This window comes from Morus notabilis, unplaced genomic scaffold, assembly GCF_000414095.1.
Source record: "Morus notabilis unplaced genomic scaffold, ASM41409v2 Scaffold80, whole genome shotgun sequence".
Taxonomy (NCBI): domain Eukaryota; kingdom Viridiplantae; phylum Streptophyta; class Magnoliopsida; order Rosales; family Moraceae; genus Morus; species Morus notabilis.
Window position 1 is genome coordinate 303,880 of NW_010368059.1, and position 25,952 is coordinate 329,831.

General features: G+C 34.8%; 2 protein-coding genes across 2 annotated transcripts; both read left to right on the top strand.

Annotated features, from left to right (window-relative positions):
- The first annotated feature begins 632 nt into the window (after positions 1 to 632).
- LOC21394147 (E3 UFM1-protein ligase 1 homolog) lies at positions 633 to 7,357 on the top strand. Its single transcript, XM_010114631.2, has 20 exons — positions 633 to 843; positions 978 to 1,289; positions 1,670 to 1,936; positions 2,295 to 2,342; positions 2,554 to 2,619; positions 2,754 to 2,857; positions 2,994 to 3,087; positions 3,171 to 3,227; positions 3,960 to 4,398; positions 4,499 to 4,653; positions 4,833 to 4,898; positions 4,980 to 5,048; positions 5,133 to 5,222; positions 5,371 to 5,436; positions 5,537 to 5,583; positions 5,683 to 5,746; positions 6,249 to 6,326; positions 6,423 to 6,485; positions 6,680 to 6,772; positions 7,002 to 7,357. Exons 1-20 carry the CDS (start codon positions 670 to 672, stop codon positions 7,101 to 7,103), a joined length of 2,454 nt encoding a protein of 817 aa, XP_010112933.1. The 5' UTR covers positions 633 to 669; the 3' UTR covers positions 7,104 to 7,357.
- Positions 7,358 to 24,397: 17,040 nt separating this feature from the next.
- LOC21394150 (uncharacterized protein At1g24485) lies at positions 24,398 to 25,742 on the top strand. Its single transcript, XM_024176413.1, has 2 exons — positions 24,398 to 24,591; positions 25,169 to 25,742. The coding sequence occupies exons 1-2, from the start codon at positions 24,398 to 24,400 to the stop codon at positions 25,740 to 25,742; spliced, it is 768 nt and encodes a 255-aa protein (XP_024032181.1).
- The last annotated feature ends 210 nt before the right edge of the window (positions 25,743 to 25,952 follow it).

Genomic DNA, 25,952 nt, shown 5'->3' on the forward strand with positions numbered 1-25,952 from the left:
CATGCCATACAGGAGAAACCCAAGAGGCTTGGGCGTCGAAGGCTAAATGACGTGGCAGGAATGGAGCCACGTATAGCCTAGTCGTTGTCCGACGTGTCGATGTGAATTTTTTCACACAACACTAACTCTAAGTTTTAATCCAACAACATGTTCTTATTAGTTATTTCCAACACAAAGCTCTAAAATCAACGACATGATTTTAAAATTTGTCATTCTTAAATTATAAATCACATGTCGTTTCTGGATAAACGACGATAACTTCCAAGGAAAAAAAAACACATACACATAAATTTTCTAAACGACGGAAAATCCTGAAATACCTCTTTGGTTTTCTAGATGCCCTTTTTTTCAATTAACAACATAAATTTCATATGTCTTTTTTTTAAAAATTTTTAAATTTCAAGCATTCTACTTAAAAATAAATAAACAAATTAGAATAAACGACATGTCGTGCTATGCTTGAAGTGTCAGCAAACTTTGTCAGGCAGCAGTGAACAACATGTCGTTTCGCAACGAGTAACGTGTCTTCTCCGATTTTGCGTAAAACATTAACCAGTGTTTTTCTTCCTCGAGCACGAGTTCTGAAAAGGCCAAAAAAAAAAAAAAAAAAAAAAGTTCCCCACTTGCACTTGCACACTATTTCTGTTCTGGGTTTGTGGTGATCCGAAGATGGACGACGAATTGCTGGAATTGCAGAGACAATTCGAGTTTGCGCAGCAGGCAAAATCCAGCGTCCGATTATCCGACCGAAACGTCGTCGAATTGGTCCAGAAGCTTCACGAGCTCCGCATCATCGATTTCGACCTTCTCCACACCGTATCCGGCAAAGAATACATCACTCCTGTCAGTCAGCATCTCTCTCTCTCTCTATCTATTACTTCTCCTGTTTGTTTCCCGAGAAAATAAAAACTTTTCAAATTTTCTGAGTTTCTATCTGCTATATGAATTGACTTTGGCGATGTTGAGTGGTGCAATAGGAGCAATTGAGGCATGAGATTGTGGCGGAGATCAAGAAATCAGGGCGTGTTTCGTTGATTGATCTGGCGGACACTATCGGCGTTGATTTGTACCATGTGGAGAAGCAATCTCACCAAATTGTTTCGGACGACCCGGAGCTAATGTTAATTCAAGGGGAAATTATATCGCAATTTTATTGGGACTCCGTTGCCGAAGAAATCAACGACAGGCTTCAAGAATGCAGTCAGATTGCTCTAGCAGAACTCGCCGCACAGTTGAATGTGGGTTTAGAATTGGTTGCCTCAGTGTTGGAGCCACGCCTTGGCACTTTGGTAATTTTTTATCTATTTCTATTTTTTATTTTAGTGATAATAGTAAAAGTTTCTCTTGTGTTTTGATGGAAATTGTGAATGCTGTGTTCCAATCTATCTTATCTTTACTTATACTTTAAGTTTTACAAATCATGTTAAAAGCGCGATTTTTGAGGACATTTTTAACACGAATTGTAAATATTAAGGATCATTTGAACCCGATTAATAGACATTAGCATGATTTGTAACTCATGAGAATAAGTGTAGCATTTCTCAAAACATAGATTGGAACACCAAATTTCGATAAGACACTTAAAGAGGTTTTTGTTATTACCCTTTTTCTATGTGAATTTTGAGGAATAAAAGAAGAGTTATGATGTGGGTTACTGTTTGTATTTTAGGTGAAAGGTAGGCTTGAAGGTGGGCAATTGTATACTCCTGCTTATGTTGCTCGTGTGAGTGCCATGGTTCGTGGTGCTTCCAGGGGTATTACAGTCCCAACAAATTTGTCAATGCTGTGGAGTTCTTTGCAGCAACTACTGCAAGAAATGGATGGCACGACTGGTGTTGCTGTTGATAATTCGTTTTTCCAATCCCTGTTTAATGGGCTTGTTAAGGAAGGACAGATTCTGGGGTCACTTCGAGCAGGAGTTCATTGGACGCCCACTGTATGTAGACTAGTACTAGTTTTGTTTGTTCTTATGTTGTATTATTATTGCTTCTTCATGTTATATTATGAGCACATGGTACTTGTGGGTATCTTTGAGATGTGCGTCCTGATGTGTTGACAGTCGTTTTAGTAGTGTGATCACCAAAACTTAGTGGTTAATAAAATCACATAATAGAGTGTGAGATGATAAATTTGTGGAGAGATTGACGCATATGTAAGACGGCCAGTCCAGATTTCTCCTTCATTGTTTTAAATTATGTAGCAGTAGTTAATTATTTTATTGAGAACTTCGACATTTGGCATATCATGTATGCTTATTAGTGTTTGTGTTTATGTCATATGCAATTGTGCTACAGGTCTTCGCTGTTGCTCAGAAGGAATGCATTGATTCATTTTTTTCACAGGTACTGAGCTCTTATTTTCCTTGCTCTTTGTAACTGTATCATTGCACTTTGTACTTGAAATTATGATATTTGTGATTTACCCGATTCATTTTTTTTACTACCAAGTTCTCCTTTATATTGTTTATTTCAATAGTGAAGAGTATTCTGAAAGTAGTTCTAATTCTCTCTCTCTCTTTCTCTCCCTTACCTTTTTTCGTTTAAAATGCTGCAGAATTCTTTTATGAGCTATGAGGTTCTTCAAAACCTTGGCATTCCCCAACCTATTCAGTTTCTGAAGGTATTTAATTGCAATGATGTTGATGCTGGATTAATGAAGGACATTAACTGTCTACATGCGGAATATTATTGCACTTGAAGGTGATTGTTAAGTTTTTGTCTAATTGAAGTTTGTGGTTTTGCCAACTAATTTAGTCCAGGTATCCTGAAGGTACAGCTTTAGTTTCTACATTTGTTCATCCCTCATTGATTGAGATTTTGGATGCTGCTGCTGAGGATACTCTTGAACGTGGTAGCTGGTGAGAGAAATCTCTACTGAAAAGTTCATTGCAGTACTATGTTCTTGAATTCACTAGTTCTACACTTCTATTGGATATTTAGGCAATCTGGAGCAACTTCTTTCTTTGTCTTATTGGATGGGATTAATTGATGCAGGATTGATGCTCTCTCTATCTTACCTGCATCCTTTGGGTCTCAAGACGCATTTAAACTTTTGTCCCTTTGTCCTTCCGTTCAGTTGGCTCTAAAGGTGAAATTCTGGTATTGTGAAGTTTTTCGTTACTTCTGCAACATGTTGATTTATATAACCTTTGGCTTGCTATATCTTTACAGTCTAATAAGGCAGTTATTTTTGGAGAGTCCTATCTATTTAGCGATGGCTTTATTAAGGTAAGGGCTTTAAATTACATGGTTAGGTGCTTTGTTTGCGAGCTACCAGTTGGTCACAATTACTGTGCTACTAATTTAAACGGCCTGTGATATTTTCATGTTTATTTATATATTTATTTTTAATTTATAATACTAGTGCTTGTACCAGAAATAGTTGGTGTTATAAATGGGTTGGCAATATGATCAGATTGATTTACTTGACTATTTCAGCTGGTTTTATAAATGTAAAACATGAAACAAGAAGTCCGAGTTTGCTGTATTTGGTGGGTTTTAGTTTGCAGTTGTAAGAAATATAGACATGGTTTCTGAAGCTTTGGCATGAAGATGTATCTCATGTCTCAATGCGGCTATGCCTTTATATTGACATTTCTATACTATACCCTACTTCAAAACTTCATGGATGGTGTAGTTCAACACTGTTAAGATAAAAAGTTCAATTTAGGAAAAAATGACCATGAAGGGCAAAGACGCAAACCCCAGTGCAATATGTGGGTCAAGGTTAGGAGTGATAGACTTCATAGGCTTCTGTCCTTTATGACTTCATATATCCTTCTTCATTAATTCGTTTTGGCTGAATCATTTTTTTTCTAAAAGCAACTGAAACATAAGAGACCTAAGATATTTAGGTAACTTTTAGATCCATTATGACAATAGAAAACGTAGTCACATCATATGTAAATAGATATGGCTTGCATCGGATATTTTTTAATTTTCTGTCTTTTCATTGACTAGGATGTGTACGATCGCCTGGAGAAGGAGATGGAAAAACTTAGCGTTTCAGAATCTTCTGGTGCCATTCTGTCAGGCGATCTGCCTGATACTAAAGTTGGACATGATTCAAGCAGGTTTACTGACTTAGATGAAACTGGTAGTGAGATGGGCAGTAGTCAACATGCCACTGATAGAGGGTCAAAGAAAAAAAGAGGCAAGTCATCTGGGACTGTGGCAGCAAGTGAAACAGAAAGTCGTATAAAAACCCAGGAAAGTGCTACTTCAAAATCTAAGAAAAACCAGAGAAAAGGCAAGGATACCTCTTCTTCGCAACTGTCAGACTCAAAAGCAGCTGTTAAGAAGCAATCATCTAAAACAACAGAGGACAATTACAACATTCCATCAGAAGAATGGATAATGCAGAAAATTGCAAAGCTGGTTCCTGAATTTGAAGAGCAAGGTATATCAATTCTTATCTTGGGTTTGTACATTAGCCATTAGTGAATCAGGATTTTTATTTCATTCTCAAATTTGACCAAATTAGTGGAATAATTTCGCAGGTATTGATGATTGTGAGACAATTGTTAGACCTTTAGCAAACTATATGAGACCTAAGCTCGTCGAATTTTGGAAGCAGAGGAGGAAGGCATTGTTTACAGAAAATGCAGAGCAAATGAAAAACTTGCTTGACAATTTGCAAAAGAAGCTTGATGAGGTTAGCGGACTAACAATAGTTTCTTTGCCTGCAAACATTTTAAGTTTTTCCTCTGTGGTAGTCCCTTCGAATCATAAGAAATTCTTTCTAAAGGGTTACTGAGATCTATTTGTTGGATTCTTTTGTATGATAAACTTTCTAAGAGCTCTCTCTCTTGCTTTTCTTCCCCTTCTTCGCAGTCTTTCTTGAACATGCAACTTTATGAAAAAGCCTTAGATTTGTTTGAAGATGACCAATCAACTTTAGTAAGTTTTCCTTATGATGAACATTTTTTTCCCCTCTTTCTGTGAAATATGTAAAAGAATCCTAACAATCTATATTAACAGGTCATTTTGCACCGGCATTTGTTGAGAACTACAGCTTCAGCTATTGCAGATACTCTCATCCATAACTTGGTAGTTTTGTCAGTCCTTTCGTGAATTGTTGTATGTATTGTGAGTATGGCTGATGATCTGATGTTATAAATTCATCCAATTTAGGATATGCACAACAAATTAAAGAATGGAGTTGAAGTTGAGCCTCAGACTTCAGATTCTGTTTCACTTAGTCCTGGAGAAAGAACAGCAATGGTATTGAATAATCCTGAACCTCATTGAACATTTCTATATGTCAATGAGAGTAGTTTAGAAATTCTGTGCCATGATAATTGAAATCTCTGCCCAAGTTCACCATCAGGGTTGTGATGGTCAACCTTTTTAAGCTCCTTCGTTCTTGCAGGCTAAGAGTTTTCCCGGATCTCTTTCGAATATGGCTCTTGCAGTGGCTGAAGCTCTGGAAGGAAAGGTGAAGATTGTTTTTCAAGAACACTTTATGTTTTTTGATTTATTATCATGAAACCAATGCCTCATATAACTTTAAATTTTTGAATGGTTCTGCATGACAGCGGGTGGAAACATTCATGATTGCACTAAGAGCTATTGCAGAAGAAAGGTAGTGACGTACCTTGTTCATTAAATTGTTGTTGCTTAATGAACTGGGGACCTTCTGTGTTAAAAAATTCTAAGTATATTTTTGTTTGATTTTTTCCAGCGGATTAATCTTAAGAAAGCTTGACAAGAAATTGGAGAGAACACTTCTGCATTCATATAGAAAGGTATTCCTGCCAATTTTTTTTTCCCCTCATTTTCCCGACTGAAAAATCCTGCTCAACTTGTTCAACAAATTATAAGAATATTTAGTCACACGTATGTCAGTTCTCAACTTTCAATTGTTACACACTTATGTATTACATACCGACTACCGAGCAAGCTGATTAAAAGTAGGCCGCAAGTTTCTGATATCTAAGTTTATCTGATGTATTCATGATTTTAAAGAATTATTTTTTTGGCTGAAAGAAATGAAAGAAAACATCATGTGAATCAAAGAAAAGCCATTCTCGTTCTTATTGAAATCTGTTTTTAAGCATTATTAAGCTACTGCAGGAAGCCACTTTCTCCTTTTTGCACTGCACTCATTCCTTCCTCTTCCCTTCTGTTTGATAGTGTCATGAAAGATGGTGATTTTTGTTTGAGATAGTAGAGAATTGCATAACTATGTTTCAATGTTTAGTTGGTTTCCTTTGTTAATAATTGTACTCTTTATTATGTCATTTGTAGGACTTGACATCTCAAGTTTCTGCCGAAACAGATCCAGTTTCTCTTCTGCCAAAAGTCGTTTCACTATTGTATATACAGGTACTTGATTTTACACTTCTTTGGATTTCATTGTTTAAGACGTGCATGTACTAAATTTCCTTGGTCCGTTTACTAACATGGATGTCTTGTGAATAGCTTTATCACAAAGCTCTTCAAGCTCCTGGAAGGGCCATTTCTGTTGCTATTACTCGGCTAAAGGTATATATATATATATATGCCTTTTTTTTCCCCCTTATTGCTCCAAGATCGACCCTGGAATCTTGTAAATAATGAACGCTTATTTATCTTACCCTGCTTGATAGTGCTATTATTAAAAGAGGTTTGTTGTAGTGTTCGTGTCACCGTATGTTTGTTCAAATGTTGTGTACCTATGTTTTCAACAAAATTTGCAGGATAAATTAGAAGATTCAGCCTACAAGATCCTAACAGATTACCAAGCGGCAACTGTGACCCTCTTGGCACTATTATCTGCTTCAACCGGCGATGTGAGTAAATGTGTCCTCTGGATTCTTCCATTTCCTAATTGACTTTGCTTATTCAAATTTGTTTTATGATAGAAGAACAAGTAGAATTTGTTGATAAGATGATATGTTATTATGTGCTAAAGAGAACAATAGAATCTCAGGTTCCACTCGCGTGTGATCTGTTTATTTATTTATTTATTTCTACTTGTTGCGGATCATCTATTTCTTAAGAGCTTTCCAATTGGGTCAGGAAGAAGACTGTACATCTGATAGAATTTTAAGCAAAAGGGAGCTTCTCGAGAGTCAAATGGCAGCCCTGAAACGCCTGGTCTTGACCGCTTCTCAATCTTGAATCAAGTTTCTGGGTGGATACAAGACAATCAACGGATACATACTATTGGTGCTAGATTTTGAGCTGTAGTCTTCCTTTTTTTTTTTTTTTTTTTTTTTTGGGTAGAGTTAAAACGTTTCAGAAACAAGGTCATACTTTCGAGTGAAATGGTGGGAACAGATAACGTTGTATGATGGAACAAGACAATTCTTTGTTTTTCGGAAATTCTAATGTTAGTCACGATCTCTATCTAAATTGCTAACCGTGTTAGATTGGGTTATTTACATATTTGCCCCCGAACTTGTAGGGGTTTGATAACTTGTCCATTCAACTTTTAATTTTGCCAATTTATCCCTCCAACTTGCAAAACAGTTTTAATGTGCATTTTGTTGATGATTGTGTTAAATTGGCGACGAAAAAGAACGATCAATGAAAAATTAAAACATTACAATTCAAATTGTAACATAAATCTTTTATTTTTTTAACTTTCAACCCCTTAAATTTGACAAAAATCAGAGCGAAATTGATAAAATGGGGCATATCGGAACTGTTTTGCAAATTGAAGGGGGAAAATTGGCAAAAGTTTAGAGGTTAAGTTGCTAAACTCCTATAAATTTGGGGGTAAATATGTCAAATACCCTATTAAAAAAATTTGTGAAACACTGTCATGAATCCAACAAAACGTAGTACTCAATGATAGATCATCTGATGTAAAAGGAGTCGGCTAAAACGACTCGGAGAAAAACACACCAAAAGCATCATAGTGCAAATGGACATGACCAGGTACACGGCTATCTGAGAGTAATAAATGGTGACATGGAAATATCATCAATATGACAGGCATATTATCTTAACATTGTAAAAACTATAGACGGATTCATTACTTTTTCCAATGATGTATCATAGCTGCAACAATGCAAGTTGAGTTAAAAAACTCATTATTTTATTTTCAAATATTTAAAGTTATAAAAACCACCATATTAGAAACATCTGTTCATTAGAAATCCCTTCGCCTACAGTTTGAGAACCAAATCACACACACTCGGAATGGAAAACTACTGGTCAACGGTGATCCTGGTCTTTTTACTTGCAGCAGTACCGCCTAGCTTCCAACAGGACCTAACGCCTTATTGCAGAGGTACCAATGTTTTAAGTTTGACTCCCAAGAAAAAAATAAGTACGCATGCACACGAGCAACAACATTATTATTGTGCATGCAAAATAATCAAAAACTTTACTAATAAAACTTTCTTATTACATTATTTTCACAAATGGCTCCAAATATTATCTTTGTTTTCCTTTCCCCATAGAAAGAAAAATGTGACACAGTAACGCGCTCTAACCGGTATTGTTGCGTATGATATAGGAGATGGCACAGTACAAGCAAGCAAGCAACTACAATTGAGATCATGTTTTGTTCTTGTTGTTGTTTCAGGATATAAGTGGATAGTGATTGATTGTGGGGCAGCAAACACATTTTATGATGGAAGCATTGGGAAGACATGGGAAACTGACGACAGCTACATACAAGCCGGAGAAAAAAAGCTCGTCTCCATAAGCACTATACGTGATGAAATGAAAACGCTTCGCTGTTTTCCGAGCGGCCCCAAGAATTGCTACAATCTGCCATTAGAAAATCATTCCAATTACCTTTTCGTGCCGGTTTTTTGTATGGAAACTATGACAACCTTCAAAAGCCGCCAACATTTGGCCTTGAGGTACAAGGCACTGGCATAAACGTGACAGTGACAACTTCTCTAAGCAACGATACGATTTACCACGAATTCATTTTTACAACAGGAAAGAAGGGACATGTTAATGTGTGCTTGATTCAAACACAAGCAAATCAGATCCCTTTCATTTCTTCCCTTGAAGCAGCGCCCGTTGAGGAAACGACATACAGATTGATGACCAAAAATATGGCTCTCTACTTCGAAAGCAGAATCAATTACGGTGCAAATCAAAGTGTCCCGTAAGTGAAAAACCTAAAAAAATAATTAAAAAAATAATAAGTGCAAGTACTTGACCCTTTACTTGTTTTTTCTTACTTGTCTACAACATGGAATTTGCAGGGAACGCCTTCCCCTCTGTGTTGATCTGTACAGCAGAATTTGGAAGCCAGAACAAGTCTCAAGATATCGCAACATTGATGATTTTATTGGTTGGACCTGGTTAGTGGCAGAAAATTACCCTCCTAGTGCGGTGCTAGAAACTGCAATCGTGGCCAATAATGCCTCTGAGTCCATCTTCTTACCGATCAATTTCCGCGAAAAATATCAAGTCTTGGCATATTTCGTTTTGTATTTCGACGCCTCAACTGTCCATCCGTTCATGGAAGAAAGTGAAACCACTAAGCTCGATATCTTCGTTGATGGCCAGCTGGTGAACATCACCCAGTTCCCTATAATGGATTCACGTTTGGTGGTATCAGTATGTCCGGTTAATGTCACAGGTGGTACGGCCAATTTGACCATATCTGTAGCCGAGGGAGCAACAACGCCGCCCTTCCTTAATGGCTTGGAAGTGTTTTCTGTGATCGGTGTTTCCAAGGCTGTACGGTCGAGCACTGATCTTTCGGTTTTCAAAACGTTCTTTGGCCTTGTTATGTTTTCTCTGTATGTTGTTCTCTGAGTCTAGTATGCCTTATCCGAAAACACAAAGATAACTGCACTCCTAATTAGATTTGATTTTGAAAATCAACTTGTATGTGGTGTGGATCACGAATAAATTAGATTTATTATAATGAATTCTCACTTATTTGTTCTTATTTTATGAATTTATGCTTTTAATTAGCTTCCTAGTTCGGTTTTGTAATAAGCCTATAAATTTGCTACATTGTCATATCAATTCAGACTATGACTGAATATTGAATTGCATTTCAGAATTGTTTCTCCCTCTTATTCTCTTCTCTGTCAACCTTCTATCTCAATTATTTTCTAAATCCCTAACTACTCTTCTATTTCTCTCGTTTCTCTCTAATTCCTCCTCTTTCTCTTCTCTAATTTCATTTCTTTCTCTTTATTTTACATCAGTATGTGTGACTTGCAATCAGTTTTTGTATTTGTTGGTTCCATGTTTTCAAGGTAAAAATATTGTGTAACTGAATTATTGAACTTTCGGCTCTGCTCATATAAATGTGTACGTTTTTAATCAATGAAATTAGCTTAAGAAGCCTTCACAATAATCCACAAAACCCCAAAGGTTATTAGCGTTCTAATGGCTCCACTGAGTACATCTCTCTAAACACAACTTTCCCGGCGAGTTGAAGTCCTTTGCCTCATGTGCTTTATGCGTTAGTGAAAATCTAGATTAATGGAAAGATATGTCGCACCAATATTGTGAGATGATTAGCGATCAATTAGCCGATGCTCTCATCGAGCTTTGCTTGTCCAGTTCAACATTTCGTCATCTTCGGTCCAAGATAATTAGTACTTGCAGGTACATGATTTCGAGTACTTTAGTTAATTTGTATTGCATGTACTAAATCTCCTTGGTCCGTTTACAAACATGGATTTAATTTTTTGTGAATAGCTTAATCATAAAGCTCTTCAAACTCCTGGAAGGGCCATTTCTGTTGATATTACTCGGCTAGAGGTATATATATGCTTATTTCTTCCCCGCTATGAATATTTCTTTCGCTAATTGCTAAAAGATCTTCAGGATACCACTCAAAAACATTTTTTTTCTCATACTTACTGACAAATGCTTATTTATCTTACCATGCTTGATTGTACTTCTATTATTAAAAGAGGTGCGTGTGTAGTTTCATATCACTGTATGTACTTTCTTCCAACCTACAAATTTTGCAGGACAAATTAGAAGATCCTGACAGACTACGAAGAGGCATCTGCGACCGTGTTATCACTAATTTCTGCTGCAACCGGAGACGTGAGTAAATATTTCTTGTGGATTCTCCCATTTCTTTATTGACATTGTATATTCAAATTCGTTTTATGATAGAAGAATAAGTAGTTATTTTTCTGTTAGATATATATATATATATATTATGTGCTAAAGAGAACAATAGAATTTGAGGTTTTTAACTCATGTGAATGTGTGTATCTATTATTTCTAGTTATTGCCGGTGATGTATTTATTAAGATCTTTCCATTTGTATCAGGAAGAAGAAGATTGTACATATCTGATAGAATTTTAAGCAAATAAGGGAGCTTCTAGAGGGCCAAATGGCAGCAGTGAAAGGCCTGGTCTTGACTACTTCTGAATCCTGAATCAACAAAAATACATTTCATAAGGCCAAAATGACTGTTTGAGAATTAAGAGTAGCTTCCACTCAGAGATTCACAACAGTTGCATTCCTTTTGGCTTTAAAATGCGTGAATCAAAGGATATTATAGATGCTAGATTTTGAAGGGAAGGTTTCCATTTTTTTATTTTTTTCTATGTAGAGTTGAAACATTTGAGAAACAAGGTTATACTTTTGGGTTGTAAAATGATGGGAAATAGATGCATCATATGAAAAAACAAAAAATTCTTTGTTTCTTGGAAAGTTCGTTGTTGGTGACCATGCATATCCAAACTGCTAACTATGTTATTATTATTACTATTATTCCCAATCTTAAATTTATGAAACAGTGTCATGAATATAACAAAATATAGTATTCAACGAAAGATCATCTAATATAGAAAGAGAGGTGTAAAACGACAAGCAGAAAAAAAATACACCAACAGCATCCAAGTCAAATAGACACATATATGCAGCTTTCTGAAAATAATAAATGGTTATACAGCTTGAACCATTCAAACAAAACTGGAGGAGAAAAAAACGTAGGATGAGACAAAGTAGAGACATGAGGAATCATCAATGTGATAGGTATATTCTCTATATAATTATGGGATAAATTTGTTGATGCTAAAAGAATCTTCGTTTTTTCCAACGATATGTACATTACAGGTGCAACCGTGCAAGTCAAGTTAATATATATATATATATATATATATATTTATGTAAGTTTCTTTGATTAAACTTCTAAAACCAATATGTTGGAATTATCTATTTATAAGAAATTCCTTCACCCAAAGTTTGAGAGCCAAATCAAACACTCAGAATGGAAAACTACTGGACAACGGTGATCCTGGTCTTTTTGCTGGCAGCAATACCGGCTAGCTTCCAATACTATTCCGACGGTACATACAATCATTATTATCGTGCATGCAAGTATTATCTTTGTAACTAGCAAAAAAAGTATTATCTTCGTTTTCCTTTCTCAAAATATATATACATATGTATTATATATTTATATGTATGTATAACTCAGTGACGCACTCTTAACCTATACTTGAGATCGTGTTTTATTCTTGTAGTTGTTGCAGCATATAATCGGATAGCCATTGATTGTGGGGCAACAAAGATAACTTGGGATAATATCACTACTTACGCATGGGAAACTGACGACAGATACATACAATCCGGAGAAAACAAGCTTGTCTCCATAAGCACCACACGTGATGAAATGAAAACGCTTCGCAGTTTTCCGAGCGGGCTCAAGAATTGCTACAATCTGCCATTAAAAACGCTATCCAAGTACCTTTTACGTGCTGGTTTTTTGTATGGAAACTATGACAACCTCCAAAAGCCACCAGCATTTGGCCTTGAGGTGCAAGGAAATAGCATGAACGTGACAGTCGCAACATCTCTGAGCAACGATACGATTTACCACGAATTCATTTTCACAACGAGAAAGAAGGGAAATGTTGATGTGTGCTTGGTTCAAACACAAGTAAATCAGGTCCCTTTCATTTCTTCCCTTGAAGCTAAAGCCATTGATCTTGAAAATTCATACAGATTTATGACCGAAAATGTGGCTCTCTACCTCCAAAGTAGAATCAACTACGGTGCTAATTCAAGTGTCCCGTAAGTGGAAAAAAAAAAAGGGAAAAAAATTGTGTGTACTTTACCCGTTACAGCTTGTTTTTTCTTACTTGTTTACATCATGGGTTTTACAGGGAACGCTTTGCTTACTATGTTGATCCTTACTTCAGAGTTTGGAAACCAGAACTAGTCCCAAGATATCGCAACATTGATAATGGTTTTGGTCCAATAACCTGGGAGTGGACAGAGATAGAAAATGACCCTCCTAATGTGGTGCTTGATTCTGCAATTGTGGCCACAAATGCCTCCGATTCTGAGTCCATCTTCTTGCCGATCAATTTCCGCGAAAAGTATCGAGTCACGGCCTGCTTCATTTTGTATTTTGACGTCTCTCCTGTCCAACAGTTCGTGGAAGAAACCAGTAAGCTTGATATTTTCATTGATGGCCAACTGTTGAACACCACTCAGATCCCTAGAGTCAACAGGCGTGTGGTGGTATCCATGTGTCCGGTAAACATCACAGGTGGTACAGCCAATTTGACTATATCTTCAGCTGACAATGCGACATCGCCGCCGTTCCTTAATGCCATAGAAGTCTATTCTGTGATTGGTGTTTCAAAGGCTGCACCGTCGAGTACTAGTCTTTCAGTTCTCGGAACTTTCTTTGGCCTACTTATGTGCTCTTTGCATGTTTTTCTTTGAATCTAGATACCACAAATTAAAGAAAGTGATCTTCTCAATACTTCGTGCCTTCTTCCGTACGATTTCTGGTTGAAAAATGAAAGCGCATTTAGAACTTGTTCTAAAATGATTTTATTTTTTGTATGTAAATGAAAATAAAAACATTTTTAATTTCAGACGTAAATTATTTTTTAAAATGCATTTGGTAGTTTTGTCAAGAGATTATTTTCAGTATAAAAAACTCATTAATGTCTTTCTCTTTCTCTCTACTTGTGAGAGAAGAAAACGAAAACAAAAAATAAAAAACGATTAAAAGTCATTTTTTCATTTCTCTCTCATTTTACACTAAACTAAAAAATAGTTTTCATTTCTCTTTTTTATTTTTATTGCGTCAAACGCTGTTTAAAAATATTTTCATTTTTTTCTTAAAAAACGTGAAAAATAAAAACGAGATTAATTTTAAACACAGTTGAAATTTCGTGAAATCGCTTTAAGACTATATCCAAAAACACAGATAACTAGACTGACAGAGAAATTTTAAGTTTCAAATCCTTGAAATTTGGTAGAGATCTTATGTTTTCAAGCCCGCAAGTTGATTATTTGTCAACGATTGGTGTACTTTTTGCACTTAGAAATGGGATCCGAACATTAGATAATAACAGAGCATATTATGGAGTACTATTTAAATTACATTTTCACATGATGGACAAAACAGTCACTGTCTTACTTTATTCATTAAATTTAAAAGCCATTAAGTATCCGTTATTTATAGAACCATTTCTTCAATAAAAAAAAATTGGATTCTAGATTCCAACTAAGGTGATGATAAAGAGATTCAATAAAAAAAAAAAAAAGATTCTAGATTCTAGTTAGGGTGATGATAAAGAGATGAGTGTCTTACTTTATTCATTAAATTTAAAAGCCATTAACTATCCGTTATTTATAGAACCATTTCTTCGATAAAAAAAAAATAGATTCTAGATTCCAGCTAAGGCGATGATAAAGAGATTCGATAAAAAAAAAGATTCTAGATTCCAGTCCGCAATGATAAAGAGATGAGAGAGAGATATATATGCCGGAGAGAGAGAGATATACCGGCAAATTAAATAAATAAATAACTAAATAAGAGATAAACTTAAAGAGACAAAAAAATGAATTAGTATAAATCCAAGAAGAAAACAACGCATAAATGATACAACTATATATTGATGAAGATATATGGTGGACAATATTGTTGAAGTAGTAAATCAACTATTGACCGCTATGAAAAACGTATACTGATCTCTTCATATATATGTAAGACTTATTATATTTTTATATTTGGTAATTTATCTCGAAAAGATAACATGAAGACAAAATGCCAAATTGGCTTGATTAGTTTATTAACAACGGAAATAATAATAGAATATACAATAAATTGGGGCATTCACACTCCTTTTTTACTCTCCACACCTCTCCTAAATACACACCCATACATAATTTTAAAAGAACTAAATTTAACTTTTACACACCCTTATCATTCCAAGATTACCCTTAACTATTTTTATAAAATAATTAATTCTTATCAACTTCAATTTTTTTTTTCATAACCACCATTTTAATTTAGTTTTTTTAAATAGAATTATTTTTCTATCCCACATAATTAACTATTTTTTGTTTGAAGTTTTGGGTGTGAAGTCTTTTTTTCAAAACAAAAAAAAAAAAAAGAAGATGAAACGGAAAAAATTAATCCAACTTTATATAAAAAAACAAAATAAAATATAAAAAAAGATTAGTCTTTAAAAATTAAAAAAAAATATATATATATATATAAACATGAAATGAAAAAAAAAAGACAAAATAAAAATTGTTATACAATCAATAGCAAAATAATAATAATAATAATAACATTATATCAATGCAACTTTTTGAAATAGTTATTGAAAAGTGAAAAATAGAGGTTTGTTTTTATAAATTTTAAAACAACAATAGTTTAAAATGTAGGATATAACTTGTGAGGTGTGTGGAGAGAAGTAAAAACTATATAATTAGTTTCTCTTTTGAATTAAATTTAATTACATAATTAAATATGTTATAATTGTCTTTTTTTGTCATTGTATGTGAGGGTCTTTTTGTCATTAAAAAATTTAAGTTAAAGGAAGGTGTGAAGAGTAAAAAAGAGTGTGTGAATTAGTGCTGAAACTTTGGACGGGCCGCCCGCGACCACCGAAAATTTTAAATTTTTACTCGATGACCGAGCCCACCCGAGCCTGAATTTTTGGGCTGCCTGACCCGACCCGAGAAAGACCATGGATAGGCTTCAGGCAAGTTTTGGCTACCTGAGCCCGGTCGGGCAGCCTGAGACCGCCTGAGTGCCCGAAATTTTTTTTAATGTTTTTTATATATTTATATACTATTATATATATTATGTATAATTTTGTTTATTAATTATATATGGTATGTATATAAATGATTTTAAAGTTATTTATTATAAAAATTATACAAAAATTATAAAGGAAATTGCAATTTGAAATTTGAAATGAACACGAACTATATAAAAAATTATTTATTTATTAATTTTTAAATTTGTAATTCATGATTGTCTCGTTAAAAATCTTACCAAGAAAAACCCAATTTGGATAAAAACTTGGTAAGGAAAAAGAGTGCAATTATTCTGGGATGAATTACAAATCTGACGAACTTACAAAGTCTATACAAGATTACAATAACATTATACAAAGTAAATAAATATTTACAAATTACAATAATAGAATTTAATTTGAAGCTGAAGCATCGTCTTCAAAATTAACAGTTAATCTATTAAATTCATCGATCCATTCTTGGCTTGCCGGCGAAATTGTATCGTGTAAGCATTGGTTGGAACGATCCCAATCCTTGATGCACACCAAAGCTTTAACAATGTCCTATTGCAATGCGTTTCTATGTTCCTTAAGTATTCGGCCGGTTGTACTGAATGCTTGTTCGGATGAAACAGTAGAGACTGGGATCGAAAAAAAATCCATTGCCAGTCGAGTTAGGATCGGCCAAGTTAATGCTCGTGCCCTCCGCCACTGAACTAAATTAAACATTTCACTATTGTCGACTACTAATCCCTCACTCAGGTATGTCATTAACTCGTTGAAGCCGCCGCTGTTGCCGCCACCTCTTGATGAAGATCCACTCTCAGATTCTTCGTGACCTTCAGTCGTCATTGTCGTCGTCTTCTTCTTCTTCTTCTTCAACCCAAAAATATTCAAGAATGAATGCGGATTGTTGTCTTGTTGTTGCGGTTGTTCTATGTGACAACCCTCCTATGAGGCCGCCACTGTAGCTGACTTTTTAACTTGTACTTATTGAAATTTTTTAAAATTTGCAGAACATTTTTTTTTTTAAGTCTTAGAGTAAGCATAGGATACGAATTTGCTTTCTTAATCGAAATATTCAAACCTTAACATATATGTTTCTCAAAGCATATAAATATATCTATATGTATATATCTACTCTTTAAGTCTTACTTACTAATAGCCATAATCCTCAAAACCATTTAACATATAGTTTCAGAATCATAATTAGCAAAACTATTTATAACATAATGCTGATTGTAGAAAAATTTGCGAGCGGTATCCATTTCCCAATCTCCACATCGTTCATCCTCTCGCCGTCAGTCCATCAAGCATTATATGCCGGTTGCTTACCTACAGTATAAACATTCTATATTGAGCTTTCGCTCAGCAAGTAGGAACTACTTCTCGCAAAATAACTGTAAGTTCACATGAATAAATATGCATGAGCCAATTATGCTTAATTATGATGTCTTATCAGAATCTTATTATCTTATCTTATCTTATCTTTCTTATCTTTCTTATCTTTCTTTTCTTTTGGGACCAAGTGCTCGTACCACTTGCGCGCAATCATCGGGACGTGAGGGTTTGCAAGGTCCCCTATGACACCGTGATTATAACTGAACTGAATGCCTCCCTTGCGAAGGACATTATTTTTTTTTCTTGTCTCCCTTGCGGAACTTGAGTTACCTCCCTTGTGGAGGCTGGTACGGCACTCAACTGAGATTATTCTTATAAGTTCTTCTTGACTTATTAAGGTGTATGCAATATGACCTAGCATAGCATACTATATCATGTACTTGAACACATATAATTCGGGTATACTGCTTAAGTGTATGTAGTATAACATAGCATAACATTCATAACATTAAATGTACTCAAACATATATAGTTCATGTGTACTGTTTACTTTAAAATCTATTTATACTGTAGGCGAGATTCCTACTTACTTGATTTGCAAAGCAAGAATCCCTTTTTTGCCAAACAGCCTAGTCTCTTACTTGCTTACTTCTGAAAATGAACACCCGTTAAGAGTGTGAGATTAATTGTCGTTTGCTATTCTATTTTAGCAACTTATGAAGGAAAATTCAATTCTTTCCTTAAGGGCATATATTCCTCTCCTTTATTAAAGGATAATAAGGATCAATTTATTAAATCCTCAAAATCGTATTTTCCTTAATTTCCCTTATTATGATATGAAGGCCCAGTTCGGCTTAGAACTTATACATGGCATTCTAACTCTTAAGCTACTAAAATTTATACTCCAATGGAGTCTCTTAAATAAATGCGGGCATTAGACCTACATTAAATCTTTGAAATTCTATGGACCTATTGTATTGTGCTCGTATGTGCCCGTCGGGATGATTCGCTCAATAAACCACTAAGTTCTTTAAAAAGGAATTATTTTCTTGAAAACTTTCCTTACAAATATTTTCGTTAAAACGAGGTTTAACACCATAGCCTTTTATTGAAATCACATCTCGGGTTCTTTGATGACTTTTTTTTTAAAACCGACACTGATTTTAGTTTTATTTTGTTAAAAACTGAGCAGTTTCTGAAATTTGCATTTTACTGAACCTTAGAGTCGCATTTCAAAATTTTGTTCTTCACGATAATTCTTCGTCTCGTCGAGATCTAAAATTATCATTTTTGGTGCAAGTTGAAATTCAGCCTCCAAAGGCCTCTTTTGGCTGAAAATAGTAGATGTTGTTTTTTTTAAATGCTGTAAGAATACTGCAACATTCTGCCGTAGCAATTTTTTTTTAAACTGTGTTTGGACAGCCTGTCTATTTTCGTAAAATGGCTTCAAACTTACTTTTAGAGTTAAAGTTGGGTTTTGTCACATTCACCGAAAATGTTCAAAACATCGAGGGCTATAAGTTCAAGATTTGAAACATCAAAAAATCTCGTTCTAGGGTCCTCATTTTCGTGTTCAAAGTAACCAAAAAAATTTTCCTCTAACCGAAAATAAGCAATTTAGATCAAGTATAAGCATACCACATCAAACTAACCTTGAAACACACAAAACCAACACAAAACTCACACACCTTATTACAACTCATCTTCGTCAAAAACCACAAATTTACATCCATAAATCTATGCTTAAAGTTGGCTAGAAGTTAATGGAGAAGAGTTTAAGAACTTACCCTTGAAGAACTCTCTCTCTCTTGAAAACCTTTGAACTCCTCTAAGATTTGTTAATAGCTTAGAACTAGAAAGTATAAAGAAATTTGAGAGGAATATTTCTACATTCAAACTTTACTAAAACATGAGAAAGAGAGGATTTAGAGTTTTTTTACCTTTGGAGGAATGCTTGACTAGTCTCCCCCTAGAATCCCTTGATCTCCTTCTTCTTCTTCTATTGTTTGCTAGTGGTTTAAGGTTAGGAGAGTGGAAGAAAATATTTAAGAGAGAGTGGAGAGTGTGGCCGGTTTGGGTGTGGGGGAAATGAGAGGAGATGTGCAAAAATGGCTAACCTAATGCTTGCACTACTGATCTCGCCTTTATAGACATTGCTTGATCTAAACTTAGTTCTCATTTAAGCCTATCAAGCTAGCTTAATTAGCTAGATTTTTGGATTAATCCCCCCCTTATTATGGCTGGCCGGTGGAGTGCTTCAAGAGGAAATGTAGTAAGCATTCATGTCCAATAGTTGATTTGACTCAATCCCATCATGAAATCCATCTAGCACACTTCACTAGCCAAATTTTGGCTATAATCCCTTAAGTTTGGCCGGCCAAGTGAGGGAAGGAGAGAGAAAAATGAAACCTAACCCTTGTATTTTTGTCCACTTTCTAAATTTTCTCTTTGAAACTGTTAAAAATTCTACTGACAGTTATTTTCTTCTGTATATGTGTACCGGATGCTAGTTCGTACTATGCTTGGAGATTCTTGAAATTAAGATTCTCAAACTGTATCTGTACTGGAAATTCTTCCGTTTTAAAGTACGGTGAGAATTTATCGATCGAATTTACTTGATCAGAAAAACGTGAACTTAATATGAAATCTATTACAGAATTTAGGAATGCAGATGTTAATTCCATAAATCCTTCAATCACAAAATATACATAATATATTTTTTTCCCATGAAAAATCCTTGACTTAAATACGTGAATTGCATTAATTAAATTTTGGGATTTTCTTGGTCACTACATTCTACACGAGGTGGGTTTCTAAACCTACTTTCATAAGAGCTATAGAGAGATAATATTTTTCTCTTTATAATAGGAAATTGGTCAGAACAATCGATATCTAAAAAGTCACATAAGTTTTCTAATCCACTTTTTAAACCTTTTAATTTTAATCTAGGATCAAAAATAACATTGAAACCATACAACATTGGTAATTTGGCCCAATATTTTTTAAAGTTCCTTTCCATATAAGCGATAGGAACACCTAAAACCTCGTATGTCCTAAATTCACTAAATAAAATAGTCATTCTTAAAAGTTCTCCTAACGCTAATGGTGATGTTGGGTAATATGTTCCACTAAGCTTTAAAGTAACTTCGTGAAATCTACCTAAAAAGTTATACAAGAGTTCGGCAATTTTCCAATCAGTTTCGTCTATAAATCCTTATCCTAATTTTGCACTAACATAGTTTGTTATAGCATCTTTATAGGGGATGCATTGTTCAAGCATTATATAAGTGGAGTTCCATCTTACGGGCATATCTAAGGCTAATGCTCTAGAATTTTGATTACATGCTTGTACAAACCTAAACTAATCTTGTATTCTTTGATTACTATCTTGAATCCATGCAATGTTATCTCTAATTCTTTTAATATGACTTGACATTGATTTTAAACCGGATTTTACTATTAAATTAATTACATGGCATGCACAACGTTGGTGAAATATATCATTATTACCGAATAAACTTAAATCATTTTCAAAAAGTTATATTGATTTAGTATTTGCAGTAGCATTATCTAATGTTATAGCCATTACTCTATCCCTTAAACTATATTCATCAATGACAGATAAAATTATATTATATATTAAATCGGCGGTATGTGATCCTAGAACACATTTCAAATCTAATATTCTCTTATCTATATCAAAACCTTTAAAATAATGTCCGGTTACAGCTAAATAATCTTTGTTGGTAACGTCGAACTAAATATCTGTCGTTAACGCAACGTGACCATTAGTAGAGTGTAAAAGGTTGATTAATGCTTCCCTTTCTTGTTTATATAATTTTAATGCGTCTTTCCTAAGAGTAGTTCTTGAAAAAAATTGTGCATTAGAATTATGTACAATTTTAATGTAACGCTATCAATTACTTTGTTCGGTAAAACTAAGTGACTGATCTAATGTGGCTACAAATCGTGCCATTTCCATACGATCGACTTGCAGATCGTATTTCCAAGTACTTAGACTACTGGTTTTGCAGTCAAATGATAATTGTGTTTGGCCGAGATCAGGTCTGCCTCCTTGCTTTTGAAGACACTTTTCCAAGTGTCTTCTTAAGTGTGTTGTGCCGTGAATAATGTTACCTTGTAATTTATCACTACAATATTTGCATTGAGCTATGTATTTAATGTTACCGTCATTGTCGACCTCCTCGAATGCGTTGAAGTGCTCCCAAACTGTTAAGGTGCACTTGCATTTCTTCTTGGAACTTGCAACACTTGCACTAGCACTTCTGCTTGCCTCTCCTCCATGCCCACCACCATTATGACCACGAGGTCCACGACCTCTAGTACGTCCACCACGGCTCGCATTTGCAGTTTCCTCAGCAGTTCTTTCTGGTGTTTGCGATTCCTGCGTTTGAAAAACATTAGTAGGAAATTGCCCTTCTTCAATGTTGAATTGGGCATCAATGGGAATATCACCACCATAACCGGAAGAATCTATTATGAAAAATAAGAGATATCAAGAGCGCTTTGAGAGAAATCGAGAGAGATTTGAGCGAAATTAAGAGAGATTTGAGAGAGATTAAGTGAGATTTGAGATAGATTGAGAGAAATTAAGAGATGATGAGAGTTTTTGGGTGAGGAAAATGGTTGGGGGAGGGGGGTATTTATAGAGAATTTTTTGGCTTGAAAAAAAAAAATTTGGCTCCAACGGTAACAATATTTCGGGCGAGTTGGGTCGGGTTCGGACAATGGTAAAAAATAGAGCCGTTGGAGTCGGGCAAAATGGGCGGTGGGTCGGGTCGGGCAAATATAGCCGTTACATTCAAAAGTTCGGGTAAAAATCGGGCTAACGGTCAAAAATTTATTTGGATTGGGTTCAGGTCAGGTCGGGCATAAAATTTAAAAACTAGCCGTTTTTTTGGGTATTCGGGCTTCGGGTTATGGTGAAAAATTCAAAAAAAAAAAACGGTGGCCGGCGGTCACGGCCCCCACTGGCGGCGAGCTGCAGGGAATGCTTTTTTCTCGGGTTGCCTGAGCCCGAGCCCAGGATATTTAGGTGGACGGGCGGTAATAGGTATCTACCTGCTGAGCCCAAAAATTTTCAAGTTTCGAACAGGCCAGCGGCCCGAAGTTCCAGCACTTGTGTGAATAGAAACACCCATCACATATTTATACTTCCTAATGAATTTATTACAATAAAAAATAAATAATTAAAAAATAATTAAAAAAAAGCTTAGTAAGAGGAAGAAGGGGTCTTCTGGAAGCAGGAAGGCAGTGAATTAGTAAGCGGATATGGAGTCTTACTCCTCTACCTTTCAATGTACCACCTGCATTCTTAAATTCATCAGAAAAGTCTCATTTTGGGCCTCCCTCCATCAAACTCTTTAAGAAATATTTTGTAATTGCAAAGGTTTAATTAAGTAAATTATAAAAATAATTCATATGAATTAGTTCAGTCATCCTTCTTTTCTTTCGTTTGTTTTTTGCTAATAGTGGGACTAAAAGTAACCAATCAAAATCTTATTAGTTTTTTTAGGGAACACAAATTTATTTTTAATTAAGTTCTCATTTTCATTTTAGTAATTAATCAAATTTTACTGAATTATCAGTAGATACTATATAAAATCTCACTATTATTAGCAAAGAAAAAAATTAACTTTTCAGATTTCTTATATCCGACTAATGCATGATAATACAGTGACTTTTCAGATCATTAACTTGTTTGTTTTTTTGTTTTCTTGAGAAAATGATCTTTGTAGTTTATAATTTTTACTACAGCATATAAGAACAATAATAAAATTAATCGTTGTCTTTAAGTAATAATTCTATAAAGTTATTGGCTATTACTGTCTGTTAGTTGTAAATTAAAACAATTTCGTTATATGCAAATAAAAGATCTACTCGACAAGTGGATGACCTTGAACTGAGAAAGAGATAGAGATGCCGGCAAGGAGAGGAGAAAGAGATTGAAATGGGGAAGGGGATGATAAATCCAAACGGAAAAGAAGGTTTCAAACTCAAATTGACATATCTATCAAAATGACGACAAGAACAATATTAATTTTATAAGTACTAAAATGATAGGGCATACATTGATCTCTTCGTCAATAAAAATTCATCTTGTATTAATTGGTATTCTATTACAAAGAGCTGAAAAAAAGACAAAATATCAATATAATCGATAATAATATTGAAATATCAGCAAGAAATATGTTATGACGAGCACTTACAATACTTCTGAGAATCTTTGAAATGGCTGCCTACCAATTCCAACAGACAAGTATACAAGGATAAACAAAAAAAAACAAAAAAAACAAAAAAAGAGTTTATATGAGTATTAATTATATATATATATATATAACAAAATCTAATTCATTCATCTAAGTTGTGAGATCCTAATTAGATAGAGAGATATCTCATTCTCCAATTAGAATATGGAAATCTGGAGCATTAATGTTATGGTTTTGGTGTTTGTAGCACTGCCTAGTTTCCAGGCCTACGCCTATAGTAAGTCTTCACTCTTCAGTTTTGACTTCCAAAAAAAAAAGAAAAAAAGAGCAAGAGATGTAAAATTGTAAACCACATAACTTGATTCAGTTTATTACTTCATATATGCGGTTTATTGGATGCAGTTATTTCATTGCAATATTATTGTATTTCGAAATATATTGATACAATTGCGTGATACGTAGCATTAAATATTTCATTCTTCTTCTTTTTTTTTTTTTTTTTTCTTTTAGGCTAACGATATTTCATTCTTGTTTATGTTGTTGTTTTAGCTAAAAATACTCTAAACATCGACTGTGGGGCAACAACACAATCCGAAGATAATACCACATACCTGCGATGGGAAACTGATGATGAATACACCAAAACTGGAAACAACGAGTTCCTGGTCTTCACAAACGCCAGTTTCTATCCAATGAAAACGCTGCGGAGTTTCCCGATAGGAGACAAGAATTGCTACAACCTACCATTCGAACCGCAAGCCAAATACATTCTCCGGGCGGGTTTTTACTATGGCAACCATGACAACCTCCTGAAGCCCCCAACGTTCGTTCTTGAGGTCGATCGCAAGTTGAGTGTCACGGTCACAACTTCTCTAGGTGACGAACCGGTTTACCATGAATTCATTTTTTTTCGTGGGGGACGGGAATACCGATGTTTGCTTGATTCGGACTCATGAAGACCATGTTCCCTTCATTTCCACAATTGAAAGCCAACAACTATACGGTAAAGACACCTACAAGTTGATGCAAAACCACACGGCGCTGTACCTTGAAAAAAGGATCAACTATGGCGCCAATGAAACCTTTCCGTAAGTACATGCACTACTAAAACATGTTTGTTTACTCGGAGTCTTATCTATAGGTAGCTGTTTTTTAGGTAATTATAACTATCTAACTGTGGATAATCCTATTGATTCTGTCCTTAGTTTAGACGATTTTCAAGTTTTTAATAATTAACTTGCTTTCAAAAAGGTTACTGCTAGTGTCCTGGATGTTCAAGCATTAACAGAACATACATGGTTTTTAACACACATTTGCTACCTGAATTTTTCGCGATTGACAAGTTATCCACTAAACTTTTAGTTTTTTTTTACATTTTTTTCCTGAAATTTAACAATTTGTTACAAAATGCCATAAAACAGGCTGTCAAAATTTAGACGAAAACACTTTTATACATGACCTTATTCCAGATCGTTTAAAGGAAGAGACTTTAATTTCAAACAAAAACCGGAGTAGCTTATCATTCGTAAATTTTGGGGCAACCTCCAACATTTTATTAAATTCAAAGAGTAATTAGCTACAACTAAAAGTTCACGAGAAAACTTATCTATTCAATGAAATTTTGATAAAATATGAACAGCTCTAATTCTGAGAAATCCAATATAGGGAACGCCTCTCCATAGATGCTGACGAGTTCAACCGAATATGGAAACCGGAAGAAATCCCAAGCTACCGCAGCCTAACTCCTGGTTTTGATGTAACAATCACGGGTTGGGCAACCCATTCGGAAAATTACCCTCCTTTTGCGGTATTATGGTACGCCATTGAAGCATACAACAGCTCCGAGTCTATTTTCTTACCGGTCACATTTCAAGAGAAGAAATCTCAAGCCGCCTATTTCGTCTTCTACTTTGCGTCCTTTGTTTATTATCCTAACATAACCAGCAGGACGGTTTCCATCTACATAGATGGCGAAGAGAAGGTGCTAACCGAAATCCCAGACGCGTATAAAGGTATTTTTCCCGTAGTGTCCATATATCCAGTTAATACTACAAATGGTACGGTCAATGTGACCATAAGTGCTGTTGAGGGTTCACCATTGCCGCCACTTCTTTGTGCCATGGAAGTCTTTACTACTATGTCTGAGGTTGTTTCCAAGGCTAGTGATCATGATTATATTAATTTCTCTTTGGTCTTGGTCTTTTTTCTAGTGTTAAGTCTCTCATTGTCTGGATTGTAAGTGAACATTAATCGGTCGTTCGCCGGTTTGGTTCTATTTTGCCTTGTTGGAATTTTGGAACCTGCAATGAAATTGACGTTTTCATTTTAATTTTCACGTCTCTTATAACATTTTCTTTTTTTCGCTCATTAATTACCTTTCACAATCAGGAAAAACATTTATTACTTTTTTTGACCTTGGTTTTGGAGTTTCATCTGTGAATTACGCCAC